Consider the following 16,659-nt stretch of genomic DNA (forward strand, 5'->3'; position numbering starts at 1 on the left):
AGAACGCTCGATGACATAAATCAAAGCAAGATCCTCTATGACCCACCTTCTAGAGGAATGGAAATAAAAACAAAATTAAACAAGTGGGACCTGATTAAACTTAAAAGCTTTTGCACAGCAAAGGAAACTATAAGCAAGGTGAAAAGACAACCCTCAGAATGGGAGAAAATAATAGCAAATGAAACAACTGACAAAGGATTAACTTCCAAAATATACAAGCAGCTCATACAACTCAATGCAAGAAAAACAATCCAATCGAAAAGTGGGAAAAAGACCTAAACAGACATTTCTTCAAAGAACAAATGCTGATGGTTAACAAATGCATGAGAAGATGCTCAACACTGCTCATCATTAAAGAAATGCAAATCAAAACTACAATGAGATATCACCTCACGCCAGTCTGAATGGCCATCATCAAAAAGTCTACAAACAATAAATGCTGGAGAGGGTGTGGAGAAAAGGGAACACTCTTGCACTGTTGGTGGGAATATAAATTGATACAGCCACTATGGAAGACGATATGGAAATTCCTTAAAAAACTAGGAATAAAGCCACCACATGACCCAGCAATCCCACTCCTAGGCATATACCCTGAAGAAACCAAAACTGAAAAAGACACATGTATCCCATTGTTCAGTGAAGCACTATTTACAATAGCTAGAACATGCAAGCAACCTAGATGTCCATCGACAGATGAATGGATAAAGAAGTTGTGGTACATATACACAATGGAATATTACCCAGTCATAAATAGGAACACATTTGAGTCAGTTCTAATGAGGTAGATGAACCTAGAGCCTATTATACAGAGTAAGGTGAGTCAGAAAGAGAACAATCAATACTGTATTCTAATGCATATATACGAAATCTAGAAAAATGGTACAGAAGAATTTATTTGCAGGGCAGCAATGGAGAAACAGACATGCAGAACAGACTTGCGGACATGGGGAGAGGGGAGGAGAGGGTAAGATGTATGGAAAAGGTAACACAGAAACTTACATGACCATATGGAAAACAGATAGCCAACGGGAATTTGCTGTATGGCTCAGGAAATTCAAACAGAGGCTCTGTATCATCCTAGAGGGGTGGTATAGGAGGGAGATGCGAGGGACGTTCAAAAGAGAGGGGACATATGTATACCTGTGGCTGATTCATGTTGAGGTCTGACAGAAAACAACAAAATTCTGTACAGCAATTATCCTTCAATTAAAAAAATAAATTTAAATTAAAAAAAAATAAGGATTAGGAACAAGAAAAGGAAAACTTCAGAAAGGCTGAAAGGCGAATTACAAAAGGTGGGCGGGGGGAGGGAGGAACACTCAGTATAGTACAATGCTATAGAAAAGTAAAGTAGGAAAAGGAGCAACAGATGCCTACTTATTTCTTAAAGTCATAACATTATTTGCTAGAGCAGTTTCACTGGCATACTGGCAATAGAAGCCTTACTACAGAGCACCAAGGGAGAGGCCAGTGAGACAGGGAAGGGATATGGGCACATAAGCTCAAGAAACTTACAAGGAAGGGAAAAAACTAATTGCCTTGGTAACTAGATAAAGAAGCAAGGACAGGTTGTTTGCGTTTGTTTCCAGTGAGGAGACAGAGTTGAAAATGCTTACTGACAACACGAAAACTATCCAACAGAGATGGAAGATGAAACTTCAAGCAAGAGAGTGGACTGACAGAACAAGATCTCAAATGAGACAGGAAGGGCTGGTGTGTCATAGGTGATAGGAACACAGAGATGAGTGGAACAAGTCCCTGCCCTCGAGTGGCTTACATTCTGGTGGAAGGAGACAAACAATAAACAAACACATACATGACATCAGGTGGTGCTAAGCACCATGAAGAGAACAAAATGGAAGAGAGAGGAGAAAGGGTCTGATGGTGAGTGTACTATTTTAGACACGGTGATCGGGGACAGCTTCCCTGATAAAGTAACACTTGAGCACAGACCTAAGGGAACAGCATTTCAGAGAAAGGGAACAGCAGATACAGTTATCTAAGGCAGCACAGCATGACAGAGGAATAGGAAGAAGTCAGTGTATGAAATGAAGCTGTGAGGAGAGGTGACGAGGAGGGAGCACCAGGTCATGGGGGCTTCCATAAGGCTTTTAGGCCTCTGTAAGGATTTGTCTTTAATTCCAGGTGAGGTAATGAGCTTTTGGAGAGTTTTCAGCAAAAGAAGGGCATAATCTGACTGGCATTTAAAAGGAAACCCCTCATGGCCCTATGGAGGACAGACAGTGGAGGGCAAGGAAGGAGGCAGGAAGGCAGCCCAGAGGCTGTCACAAGCCAGGTGGCGGGCGTGGCACCAGTGCAGGTGGTGAGGAGCATGGTGGCTTTTCTAATACATTGCAGTCAAGAGTTGAAGATAATGACTCTAAAAGAATTTTTGTCCTGAACAACTGAAAGAGTGTATATCAAAGAATAAATCATGCTCCCGGATCATGAGAAATTCTGTGGAGAGAGAAGGGCAGTGATGAAATAGAGACAGGCAGAAGCAGGGTGTGAAGGCTCCTGTGTGTCAAGGCAGGGTTGCTGCAGTCTCGACAGGCCTAGGAAAGCCAGGTCAGGCTGTAAGAAGCAAGATACACGAGGGGAAAACTAAAGGCATGGAAGCCAGTTAAAACAGATGCTGTGCTTCCTGGCACAGTTGTCTTAATCTTTTTCTGATTACAAAAATAATACACTTGTTATAAAAAACAATGGAAAGTGCAGAAAAGGAGAAAAAGGAAAAAACCTTACCATCCACAGATAAAACACTTATTTGGGGGTTAGATAATTTTTAAGTCTTTTGCTACAGACATATATCAATTTTAAAAAGACAAAACAGTTTTCTGTAACCTGCTTATTTAATATACCCTGAATATTTCCCCATGATATAAAATATTTTTCTCAAGTATTTAAACTAGTATTTTAACCGAAAGGGTTAACCAATAATACATTAATAAGGATAGAGAAAGAGGACTGATTCAAGAAAATGACTTTGTTCCTACATTCCTAAAGGGAAAATAAAATATATTCACAATGCACATAATCTGATTTTGCAGTTAATTGATTTAATTAACTGTGCATGTGGCTCTCCAAGCAAGGACCTACATTATTGTGTCTAAAGTTTCTGATTAACTAACACCTCATAAACTTTAAAATATTGCAACAGGTCTAAACATAATCAAGCACTGCAAAATGCCTCTCAATTTCAAATCACAACAGAATGATGCCTCCCTGTTCCCTCTTGTCTGTTAAAGAAGTGGATAGGGAGCTCAGATGGAGAGAAACAGTAAGCATGTTAATACTAGAGGAAGGAAATTAAATTGATCAAATGAAAGAATCCAGTTTCCAGCTTTGTCTTTCTGGAAAACTAAGACTCCTGCCAAACTTACAGACTCAGAACTTTGAAGAGACTAAAATCCTTTCGAATGTTCTACTGTAATCTGCTCATTTTAAACAAGAGGAAATGAAGCAGACAGGTTGAGGTGCTCAGTCATGACAGAAAGAAAGGGACGCCAAGGCTCCTGGCAGCCAGGGCTGCTCTGCTATCAATTAACTGTGCACTCCATGAAGCCCGCCCTTCATCTCATTCACTGCCTTATCCTGGCACCCAAGGATTAACTGGCACCCAAGTTAATGCCTAACTGACAAATCATCAGTGCTCGATGAATAGATGTTGCAGGTATGTATGCATGAATTCACAGATGACAAATCTTTGGAGATCTATTAAAAGAACTTAAGGGTACTTAGAAACAAACACTAAATTTCAGGCTGCTATCGCAGATACTACGTTTGACAGTATATCCGTATATTTCTAACAGTATAGTCTTTCAATTCTTACTTCATTGAACCAGGAAAGGTCTTGGTTGATTGTGAAAGAGTCACAAAGCTTCTCTATGCCTTTGCATCCTCATAAGTGAATTAAAAATAACATAGGGTTGCTATGAGAAAAATATGAGAAAAATTCTTAATCAGCTTTATCATTTTGACAGAACTGTGTGTTTGAAAACAGAAGTCAGTTATTAATGTCTTGAATCTGAGCTCTTAGTTCAAAGGCTTCAGTTCAGTTCAGTTGCTCAGTCATGTCCGACTCTTTGCGACCCCATGAATCGCAGCACCAACTCCCGAGAGTTTACTCAAACTCATGTCCATCGAGTCGGTGATGCCATCCAGCCATCTCATCCTCTATCGTCCCCTTCTCCTCATGCCCCCAATCCCTCCCAGCATCAGGATCTTTTCCAATGAGTCAACTCTTCACATGAGGTGGCCAAAGTATTAAAGGCTTATAAGCACTCAAACATTCCAGAGGCTTGGAGCTGTACAGCAGAATGACCACTGACTCCCTAGAAGTGCAAATTCCAGGCTTTTGTTTGCCAACCCCCCCCCCAATTTAACTCAGTTCTATCCAATTAACATTTCCTGAGTGCTCACTATATACAGGCACTATGCCAGTCACTAAAAGAATTCAAAACTAAGCAAACACAGTTCCTGTCATTAAGATGCTTACAATCTATTAAAATAACTATAAAGAGGACATTGGTAATGACACAAACAATACAAAGTGCTTCGATAATTTAAAGGTGGAAGACAGTACTGTTAGGCTGAGGCCAGAAAAGGCTACCAGAAGGATGGGGTGAAAAGAGGAAGTTAACCAGACTCACTTCACCTTTGAAAATCAGCTGAATAAGTAAATAACTTAAATAAACAAACATTCACTGAACATTGACTATAAGCCATGAATTATAAAAGCTAGTGGATATATAATGCTGAAATAAGACACTCCCTGCCCCCAAAAATCTTAAAGTCTACTTGAGCAAAAAGAAGGATAGCAAGGAGGACAGAAAGAGATGAGGAGTAACACAGAAATTTTAGTCATAAGAAACGACATTAAGAAAGATACAAAGGATCATCAACAAGCAGTGAAGCTGGCTAGGGCTTGGGGCAAGTGCAAGATAGTGGAAGATCAAGTTGAAATATTAAGTTGGTTTCATCCTGTAAGATCCTGACTACTAGACTGAAGAATATGAACTAATTCAAAGAATGATGTAAAATGATGGGAGATTTTCAAGTAATAGTAAGTCCTACTGTATATAGGTTAAAGCTTGGAAAGGCTGTGTAGTAGTAGGACTTATACACAGTGACATAAAAGTAATGTCTAAGTAATGTCTCTTGAAAAGAACTATAGAATAATATTAATAATGTGGTCCAGTTTGTATAAAACAATATGCACAGACAGTGACTCTCAGCAGTATCTGCTCTGCGTACAATCTATCACAGAAGAATACAGGGAAAGTCAGAGCAGGGGAAAGGGGGCCATTTAATTTTCATTTTACCAATCCGGGAGGCTTTAGTTTTTTGAGAGAAAATAATATGAAAGGAAGATGGCAAACTGGAAGACAGTACTGTGATGCTGGGCTGCACAGTTGTAGAATTTAACTACACTTTTCTTATCTTCTTTTCACCGAACTTCTCAAAAGAGTGGTCTGTCTCCAGTTATTCTTAATCTCCCTTTTCCACCCCATGAGCACAGGCTTTACAGTCAAACACATTTGGGTCAAACCATAATTCTATGACTTACATGCACATACCGATTACTACTGATCTCAGTATGATGAAGTATACCAGGTATATCTGAGCAAGTATAATACTTGCCTGCTTTACCAACATTTTAATTAAAAAAAAAAAAAAAAAAACTTACTGATAAGCTAAAAGAAAAAAAATTACTATAAAAAAATAGCCACTGATAAGATGTTTATATATTCAGACTAACTAGTTTATTTCTCTCTTGCTTGCTCTTTCCACTTTTGAGGGGGGAAAAGTAAACATGTATTTACAAATTGTTTTATAATCACAGAAACACTATAATGATTACGACAAACCCTCTGCCCTCCAAGGATTTTAGAGTCTACTTGAGGAAAAAGAAGGAAAAATAAGGAAAGACAGCACTTAGACACAAGAAGTTTTTATTTCACTTTTGTTTTTTAGATGTTTATTTATTTATTTTTAAAGATGTTTTTTAAATGAGCAAATAATTCCAGGTTGACAGCCATTTTCTCTAGAAAACATCCCGCTGTCTTCCATTGTTAATACTTCCATTGTTAATAAAACATCCCGCTTCCACTGTTAATACTGAGAAGTCCGCAGGCCTGATAATAGTCAATCCTCTATAGATGACATCTTTTAAACTCTTCAGTCTTCAGTGTTCTTCACTTCCATTGTGATTTATCTTGATATGGATTTCTTTTTATTTATTGTGTGCATTTATTCTCTTTTTCTCTTATCTTTGTTACTGCCTTAATCCAAGCCCCTCTAATCTCTTCATATGGACATCTCATGTGACCCTACCGCTCCCTCATTATGCTTCATCCACACCTGGAATTTGCTGGGGTTTTTCCTGTCACAGGGCTTCTGCTCCACATTTTCTTTTGCCTAGAACTTCCCACCACTCCTCTGCCTGCAAACTCTCACTCTTTTCAGACCTCAATTCAGTATCAGTTCCTCAAAGAGGCTTTCCTTAATCCTGCCCTCCCGCAGTCTAAACTGTCATGTTTTCCGTCTTTAAAAGAGCACTGTTTTCTGCCTGCTTCACCTTTGTCACACTTTGCAATGATATATTTGTATATTATTTATTAACATCTGTTTTCTCCATTAGTCTGCAAACTACAAAGCAGGCAATGACTATGTCTGGCTTTACTCACCATTCTATATTCACAGCCTAGCACAGTGCCTGGCACAGAGCAGTCATTTAATAAAATTTACTGAGTACACAAATGACCAAAGATCAGTGTTCCTTTCACATGGTGTATAACACTGCCTCTAAATCTGTACTTGGTATTTATTCCCTTTTCCTAACATGCTACTACCTCAGTTGGCAAATTCCTCATTCAGTAAAGAAACCTCCTTTCTGAAGCCTCCCTTTACAAAATTTGCACATACAAAAGCATAGTTTTGCTGCTCATCCATGCACCTGCAGAATCTCAGTTAACAGTGTGCACCCTAGCGTATTCTAGTTACTGATATCTGCCTCATCCATAAGAAAGAATCCCTAGGGTCTACTGCACCTCACATCCTTGGCACCTGAAAAATGCCTGAGGGAAAAGGGGACTGGAAATGCCCTGCAAGATAGACTAACTGATGGGGTCAGGTCTTTGCGGAGATAAGAAGGAATGGGGTCCCACAGTAAATAAAGGGTTAGCCTCATGAGAGATAATGCATGCCATTCTTCAGAATGAGTGTGAAACCTGAATGGGGTGGGTGTGATGAAAACAGGAAGACTGTGAGGGAAAAAGGAAGGAAGTTGACTTCGCTTCATGTACTCAGTTTAATGTGAGGAAGATACTCTTCTAGAGGGGCAAGGGTAGAGGCCTGTGAGAGTAAGAGAGAACAGAACAGCCACTGTGTTCAATGCTTAAGTCTTAGCAATACTTGACTACCAAGCAATGAGTAAAATGGCTGAATGCAAATGCTCTACAAAGTCAAGGCTTTACAAAATATAAGGATCTAACAATACGTGTTGGAGAAGGAAATGGCAACCCCCTCCAGTGTTCTTGCCTGGAAAATCCCTGGGACGGGGGAGCCTGGTGGGCTGCCGTCTATGGGGTCGCACAGAGTCGGACACGACTGAAGTGACTTAGCAGCAGCAGCAGCAACAATACATGTAGCTATACTTTCCCGGCTCTTTTTTCAGAGGAAAAATCTGATCTAAGTGGTTCCATTCTTTTGAAAGTCAGGTACTTCATGGTCAAGCATTTTAAGGGAATCTTTGATTTAAAAATATATGAAACCATATAGAGAAAGCTGAGTATGTTTTTTTAAATTATAACAAGGCCTCTCCTCCATGACTGCATTGAACAGGGTCTCTTCACATAAAAAAACACAAATGACTGGATGTACCTTAAAAACAGGGCTATGTATTACTCATTTCTCTATCAATTTACAGTCGTGCAAAATACCTTGCACAAAGGAGGCCTTCAAATAGTTTTAATGTTGAGTTAACTAAGGGGTATATAAAGTCCCTTAGACACTGCAATTGGGGGGAGGGGAATCTACAAATCTTTTTGAAATAACACAAATGTGTCTCTTCTTGTCAAAGTGGAATGGGCAAGGAAAAAGAGAAAACAGAGCAGTGAGAGATGAAAGTGAAGTCATTCAGTCCTGTCTGACTCTTTGGACCCCATGGACTGTAGCCTACCAGGCTCCTTCGTCCATGGGATTTTCCAAGCAAGAATACTGGAGTGGGTTGCCATTTCCTTCTCCAAAAGAGATGAGAATTATTAAAAAAATGTTCTTGGTTGATCCTATTAGTGGATTTAGTCAACAATTCACATGACCTTTCAACTTACAAGCCCTCATAATATCAAGTGTGCAAAATCTGTAAGGGTTGTGAAATAATGCAACTCAGATGGGGACTTGAACCCACGGTTTTTAAACAGATCACACACATGGCCTCAGGGCTTTAATGCAGCTCACCTTCTTGATGTCTCATCACAGAAAGAATTCAGTGAGACACAAAGTGATAGGCAAGAAGTGAATTCATTTAGAAAGAAACACACTGAACAGAGCATGGGCCATCTCAGAAAGCAAGAGGGGTCCCAGAGTACGGGGTTGTCAGTTTTTACAGGGCTGCGTAATTTCATTAGCTAATGAGTGGTGGGATTATTCCAATTATTTCGGGAAGGTGCAAGGATTTCCAGGAATTGGGTCACCATCCACATGTTGACCTTTTACAGTCAGCCTTCAAACTGGTGGCTCAGAAGGTAAAGAATCCGCCTGCAGTGCAGGAGACCCAGGTTGGATCCCTGGGTTGGGAAGATCCCCGAAGAAGGGAATGGCTACCCACTACACTATTCTTGCCTAGAGAATTCCATGGACAGAGGAGCCTGGCTGGCTATAGTCCATGGGGTCACAAAGAGTCAGACACAACTGAACAACCAACACACATTTTGGAATTGTCATGGAGCTGGTGGGTGTGTCACTTAGCTAATGCTAATGTATTACAATGAGGTTACCATAAGGCTCAAGGTCCACTGGAAGTCAAATCTTCTGCCATCTTCTATCTAGTTGGTTATAACCAGATTTTGTCATGCCCTATGGCTACGTCCTTTTATACGGTTCATGAGGTTCTCACAGCAAGTATACTGGGGTGGTTTGCATTCCCTCCTCCAGTGGATCACATTTTGTCAGAACTCTCTGCTATGGTCTGTCCATCTTGGGTGGCCCTACACGACATGGCTCATAGCTTCCTCGAGTTACACAAGCCCCTTCACTACAACAAGGCAGTGATACAAGCTGAATGAGTTACAAGCTGGAATCAAGATAGGCAAGAGAAACATCAACAACCTCAGATATGTGGATTATACCACTCTAATGGCAGAGTGAAGAGGAACTAAAGAGCCTCTTGATGAGGGTGAAGGAGGAGAGTTAAAGAGCTGGCTTAAACTAAATACTAAAAAAAAAAAACCTAAGATCATGTCATCCAGCCCCATTACTTCATGGCAATTAGAGGAGGAAAAGGTGGAAGTAGTGACAGATTTCCTCTTCTTGGTCTCTAAAATCACTGCAGATGGTGACTGAGGCCTTGCAACCTGAAGACGTTTGTGACTTGGCAGGGAAGTTATGACAAAGCTAGACAGTGTGTTGAAAAGCAGAGACATTATTCTGCGGGCAAAGATATGCATAGTCATGGCTGTGTTATTGCCAATGGTCACATACAGTTGTGAGAGTTGGACCATAAAAAAGAAGGCACAGAAGAACTGATGCCTTCTAACTATGGTGCTTGAGAACACTCCTGAGAGTCTCCTGGACAGCAAAAAGATCAAACCAGTCAATCTTAAGGGAAATCAACTCTGCATACTCATTGGAAGGACTGATGCTGAAGCTGAAACTCCAGTATTTTGGTCATCTGACGCAAACAGCCGACTCACTGGAAAAGTCCCTGATGATGGAAAAGATTGAGGGCAGAAGGAGAAGAGGGTATCAGAGGATGAGATGATTGGATGGCATCACCAATGCAATGGACATGAACTTGGGCAAACTTTGGGAGATGGTGAGGGACAGAGGGGCCTGGCATGCTGCAGTCCATGGGGTCACAAAGAGTTGGACATGACTGGGCAACAAAGCCTATGTCATTCTTTTAAAGGTTGTGCCCTACCACCTTCCCTCCCACTTCAGTTGGATTTGTGGGAACATAAAGGGTACATTCACCTCCTAAGACCTTTCCTTTCCATTAATGTAAGGAAAAATTATGTCTGAGCACTGTCTTCAAAAGACATCTAGCTTCTATAGCTCTTATTTTCCTTCGCATTTCAAAAAGCAATGCTTTTCTATACTTGAAAGTCGACATCACTTTGCCGATAAAGGTCCGTATAGTCAAAGCTGTGGTTTTTCCAGTAGTCATGTACGGATGTGAGAGTTGAACTATAAAGAAGGCTGAGTGCCAAAGAACTGATGCTTTTGAACTGTGGTGTTGAAGAAGACTCTTGAGAGTCCCATGGACAGCAAGGAGAGCAAGGCAGTCAACTCTGAATATTCACTGGAAGGACTGATGCTGAAGCTGAAGCTCCAATACTTTGGCTACCTGATGCCGAGAGCTGACTCACTGGAAAAGACCCTGATCCTAGGAGAGATTGAGGGCAGGAAGAGAAGAGGGTGTAAAGGATGAGATGGTTGGATGGCATCCCTGACTCAATGTACATGAGTTTGAGCAAACTCTGGGAGAGAGTGAAGGACAGGGAATCCTGGCGTGCTGCAGTCCATGGGGTCACAGAGTCGAACATGACTTAGCGACTGAACAACAACAAAATACTTGAAAGACCTTCTATAGAACTAAGGATCTAACCGTTAAACATAGTCAATGGAAACACTTAGAGTAATGATTTCATTACCCTTGCTTAATGACCACCCTCTCTTCCCTGGGAGCCACATCAAACAGGGTAAACCAAAACTGTGCAGTCTATGATATATGTATGTTAAAACAGACTTGAAGATCTAGATTAGGAAAAATTCACTATTTTATTTAATGAAACACTGTAATCCATGTAAATTTTCCATATAGCTTCATGTTAACTGCCTAACTCTAGGCTATCACAGATTTTAGTTTTACAACAGTAAGGTACAGACAAAAATTAAGACTTGTAACAGAAAAAGGAAGACAGAGGTTGGGCTAAGTCACTGTGACGTTCTATAAAACTACAAGGTTTATCAATGAAATAAAAAACATGCCTTTAAAACATTTTTAAAAGTGAGTCAGCCCCAAAGAATTGGAACCAGCTCTACTCACAATAGCCAAAAGGTGGAAACAGACCCAAATGCCCATCAACTGATAAATAAACAAAATGTGGTATCCTTTCATACAATGGAAAATTATTTAGTGATAAAAAGGAATAAGTATTGATATGTGCAATAATATGGATGAATATTGAAAACATATACTGAAAGAAGCCAGACACAAAAGGCCATGTACTGTATGGTTCATTTATAGAAAATTTACAGAATAGGCAAGTCCATAGAGTCACTAGACTAGTGGCTGCCAGGGGCTGGGGCTGGGAAGAGGGAAGTATAGGGGAAGGGAGAAACAGAGAGTGACTGCTTAATGGGTCTAGGATCTCCTTTTGGGGTGATAAAAATGTTCTAGAACTAGACAGTGGTGATGGTTGCACAATGCTATTAATGTACTTGATGCCACTCAATTATACCCTTTAAAAACAGTTAAAATGATGAATTTTATTATGTGAACTTTACCACCTTCCAAAGAAACATAGGTCACAATTTTCTATCTTATTTTAGGAATAAGGATTGGAACACAGTTTATTCTACTCAGCCGAGCATACATATACTAAAAACCGCAGGAATTCAGAGCAAGGTTTTGCTATCTACGTGCTCCTAAGGCAAGTTATTTAAGCTCTCTGAACCTCCCTGATCTATAAAATGGGCATAATAAAAGTATTTATTTTATATAAATATGAAGATAAAATAGAGATAAAACAATCTAAGCACAAAATCAGGCCCATTAAAATTAAATTGATCAATAAAATGATCAATTTTATTGAATCTCAGTCCTTGAGTAGGTGTCTTTTCAATATTCTGTGTGATGAAATTAGCAGGATGTATAAATCACTTGGACTGTATATGAGACTAGATGGCTGTCTGTAGGAAAGGCATTTGCAAGCTTGTTAGGTTTATAGCTCAACTAGCCTCTTTGTCCATGGAACACCATTTTTGCTTCAAAGAACAACTGACAGACAAATTATGGTTATTCAGACTTGGCTTTTTGGCAGACATTTTCTCAAAAAAGAACTTCATGGAAAACAATTACCAGTATTTTTTTTTCCAATAACAAAATTCAAGCTTTCAAGTGAAAACAAGAATTTTGGAAAACATTCTGCTATCATGAGCTTGACAGATTCCCATACTTAAAGATTTTGACGAAATTAGTAGTGATATTAATGTACTTTTTTCTCCAGTTTTCCTGAGAGATAATTGACATTCATCACACACAAAAAACTGATTCTGTACCCTTTTTTTCTTCCATTAACTAAAAATTCACTTTCATTGGAACTGAAAGAGGAGACAACTGAGATTATTAATTCAAATTGAGATAAGTGAAACTTTACATGAGACCCTCCAGGAAAGCAATTTGGAGGCCTGCCTAGAGACACAGATTTTCTCTAGAGGAATTTTTGTTCAGTGTGAGCTCTGTTTTATCCTGTCTCAGTGAAAAGGCCACACAAAAACAAACTTCCGATTCAAGATGGGCTCCTCTGCTCACCAAAGGCCTTGCATAGGCTAAAAAATAGCACTAACACTGAAAATGGCCTCAGAAATAGCATGGGTTGCAGACTGAGAATCTCTAATAGGGATTGAGGTGTGGTAATAACAAAAATTAAAAGCAGCAACCATTTTTAATGTATGCTGTTAGCAAGTGCCAAGCACTGATCTAGGAATTTTATATTACTTCAATTTTAATATTCCTATGGAATTTGTGTTACAGCCCTGTTTTGCCCTTTTATTCATTAGATCTGTATTATGTCACTTTTGAAACTACCATCCTAGTATGCCATTCTTCTGCCTCCTATTATCCTAGAAAACATGAAGGAAGCACTGAGTTCCATAAAAACTAGATTGTATTATCAATATCCACCATCCAAGTAATCCAATAATTACCAAACTAAAAGTCTGATACTTCTTCCTACAACAAATTCCTCTTGCAAAATATTAACTTACTATTTCAGAATAAGAAATACAATACACTCCTTACAATAGTAAGATCTCAAAGAAAAGGAATCAAAACTACCTAAACTTCCAGGAATGCTTTGAGGCACCTCTTGATTAAAACAAAGGAATATTTCAGAAACATACCTGTTGGAGCCATCTTTCATATGGACTTTGGCATAAAGAACATCCACCATGCCAGGATCATCATTCATGTATTCTATCCCTGCCATCTCTACTTCCAGGGGTTTGCCCCCTGAAATGTCACTGCAAAGGAAAAAACATTAGATTTTCATAATTTTTTAAGCTAAGAGGGCTATTATATTTTGAAACATGGTAAATATAGAGTCAAATATTACAAAAATGAAGTTGTTGGGGTTTTTAATTTAACTAACATGATTTAACTGTCCTTGTAATTTCAAACTGATACATGTTTAATGAACACAAACTAGAACCACAAGTATTCCCAAAGTCACACCATCTCTATCCCAAGACCAGTTTATTATTAATAGCATATCTATCTAAGAAATGTCTAATGAAAGACCAAGTGATGACAGTTCTGACTGACAAAGGCATTTACTGCACTGCCCACCTCTCCAGCTGTTAGGGAAATTAAAATGGAGGTGGTCTTGTTCAGCTTCAGAAGTAGCGGAGAGGCCTCCAACCAACTTCTGACCTTGTCTGGGCCCTGCCTGGACTATGTGCCTGCTTGTGAACACACCAGTCATTACCAGTGAGTCAAGTGGCACTTTAGATAAGAAAGGGAGTGGATCTTGGAATTTTTTAAGCCCCTGGAGGCCTGGCTAACCCCACTGGAGTCTAACGAAATTTGGTGACTCACAAGATGAAACAATCAGCATCGTAAAAGTAAAACCACAGCTGCATTTTTGCACACAAACTGATGATGATACCAGTTTGTGGCCTGGGATTATAAATGGAAGCCCCCCAAACTGCAATTCAAAATCTCGCCCACAGAGTAGATGAATGGCCCAGGGCCCTTTTCCAATTGAGACTCCAGATTGCTGTTAAGGTATTTCCAAGAAGGGTCCAAGTATGGGTGTAGGTGTCAGCTCAATTTGGTGATGTATACTCTGCATCTTCTCTCTATTGTTTCTATTTCTTTTTTCCCCCAATGACTGTATATTGAAATTAAGTTAAATTATCTTCTATTAGAAGTTAAAATTGTTTATTTGTGTGTAATGAGTGGTTTCTTGTTAATGAATCCTTCAAACTTAAAACAAAGCAAAACATTCAGCAAAACACCAGTTTTTACTTCATTATTTCTACAAAGTGCAAACAGTATTTTATGCATGTAACAACAGTGAAGGTGCAAATTGGTATCACATCATTAAGAGCAATTTGGCAATATTTATAAAAAGTCTTCAAGAATAGAAACTCTTTGCTCAGGCACATATCCAACCACAGCCAATAAAGAAAGTTCTTTCAGAAGAATTCCAACTGATAAACGTAGAAGTAAAAACAGAATCAGAATATCACTATTTTTCAACCCCTGATGAAATATTTAATCAGTTTCATTATTTGTACAAAGGATGGAAAGTGGAAGTGTTAGTCACTCAATCATGTCTGACTTCTTTGCGACCCCATGGACTGTAGCCCTCCAGACTCCTCTGTCCATGGGATTTTCCAGTCAGAAATACCAGAATGGGTTGCCATTCCCTTCTCCAGGGTATCTTCCCAAGTCAGGGATCGAACTCCAATCTCCTGCACTGCAAGAAGATTATCATCTGAGCTGCCAGGGAAGCCACCAAGGATGGGGATAAGAAAAATTAAACATATACATTATATACATACACACACACACACACACATATATATGCTTATACATATGTAAAATCTCAGAACTGATATAATACAAAGAAGATCAGGGTGCTTGGTGGGATGCACCAAGGTGCAGTGGGAAGGAAACTCTCCACCACATATCCTTTGTACTTAAAATTTTTTGAACCATGTATTACTCATTAAAAAGTTAAAATTAAAAAATACATGCAAAAGAAGCCAAATTCAAGAAGTATATATACTGCACATACATGAAAAGGAAGCCAAACATAAAAGTATATGTGCTTAATGATTCTATTCATATGATATTAAAGAATAAACACATTTAATCTATGATAATAGAAATCAGAACAGCAGTTACTTCTGGAAGAAGTGAATTTACTGGAAAAGAGCATGAAGGAACATCCTAGGGTGATGGCAATGTTCTCCATGGAGATTTGGGTGAGGTTACATGGGTGTACACATTTATTAAAATTCACCAACTACACTTAAGATCCATGCATTTTACTGTAAGTAAATTACACCATAAAGAAAAAATACATATATGAATACAAAAAAGTATGGGCACATATGCTCCAAAGTGCTGATGGTAATTATTTTTAGGTAATACTACTATAAGGGACATCTTGTTTATCTGCAATTTAGGGCTTTTATAAAGCTAACATGTATTGCTCTCCTGTTAAATAAAACCCACCATCTTGCTTTCTTCGCAGACCCCGTAAACAGACTTATACTTCAACTAGTAAATAGGTGTGCCAACCCAAAACCCAGCTAAAAATCAGCTCATCACACAGCCTTCTCCAAGGCCCATGAGGCCAAGGACTCTATTCATCTATTCTACTCCCACATCCCCAGCAACTGGAACAGTGCCTTATGTAAAGTGAGTACTTCATAAATCTCTGATGATGTTCCACTATAACTGGAGATGTTCTGGACAATTTTTTGATTATGGACACATGCCTATATTATCATTGAATAAAATGTGGTACTGGCTCAAAGACAACAGGATGTTATGATTCATCAAAAGATAATTCCAAATAAAGAAAAACAAAAGTCTTACTGATATTTAATTGAGGCCCAGAGAGATTCTTTAGGAATCCTAATGACAGACTTCCTTGAAACATTAAGGCCATTATTATTTCAAAAGACCAGAATTTTTCTAAGAAACTAAATAACCCAACTATTTCAGACAGACATTTGAATGAAAAAAATAACAGTCTCAATCATAATTATCTCTATAACCACCTCCAATAAGTGGGATACTCGAAAACACAAGCCAAACTCCAAAATATCACCTGATTGAAGACTTTAGCTTCAATCAGCAATACAGTGCATCTTCATTCCTAGTAATAGCGAAAGAATTCAATATGAAAGACTGCCATTCAATTCATTCAAGTGCAGTCAACAAAACTGCTTTCAGAAAAAAAAAAAGTTTAATACTAAGTATACATACATCCCTCTACATTTTCTCAGCTCCAACTCTGCATAGTTAGACCACCAGAAAGCATCATACCCTTGGTTTAGTTTCCCACTAAAAAATTTGTACCAGGTTATATTTCATGTTCAGTTCAGTTCAGTCACTGAGTCGTGTCCAACTCTTTGCTACCCCATTAACTGCAGCACACCAGGCCTCCCTGTCCAGCACCAACTCCCAGAGTCCAC

General features: G+C 39.0%; 1 protein-coding gene across 2 annotated transcripts in view; it reads right to left on the reverse strand.

Annotated features, from left to right (window-relative positions):
- Positions 1–16,659, reverse strand: part of ASCC1 (activating signal cointegrator 1 complex subunit 1) — a 100,327-nt gene that overhangs the window by 35,703 nt on the left and 47,965 nt on the right. For both annotated transcript variants that reach the window (XM_061161761.1, XM_061161762.1), the window contains exon 7: positions 13,348–13,467. In XM_061161761.1, the coding sequence (XP_061017744.1) occupies positions 13,348–13,467 (120 nt within the window). The remainder of the gene's footprint in view (positions 1–13,347; positions 13,468–16,659) is intronic.

This window comes from Dama dama, chromosome 15 (genome assembly GCF_033118175.1).
Source record: "Dama dama isolate Ldn47 chromosome 15, ASM3311817v1, whole genome shotgun sequence".
Lineage (NCBI taxonomy): Eukaryota > Metazoa > Chordata > Mammalia > Artiodactyla > Cervidae > Dama > Dama dama.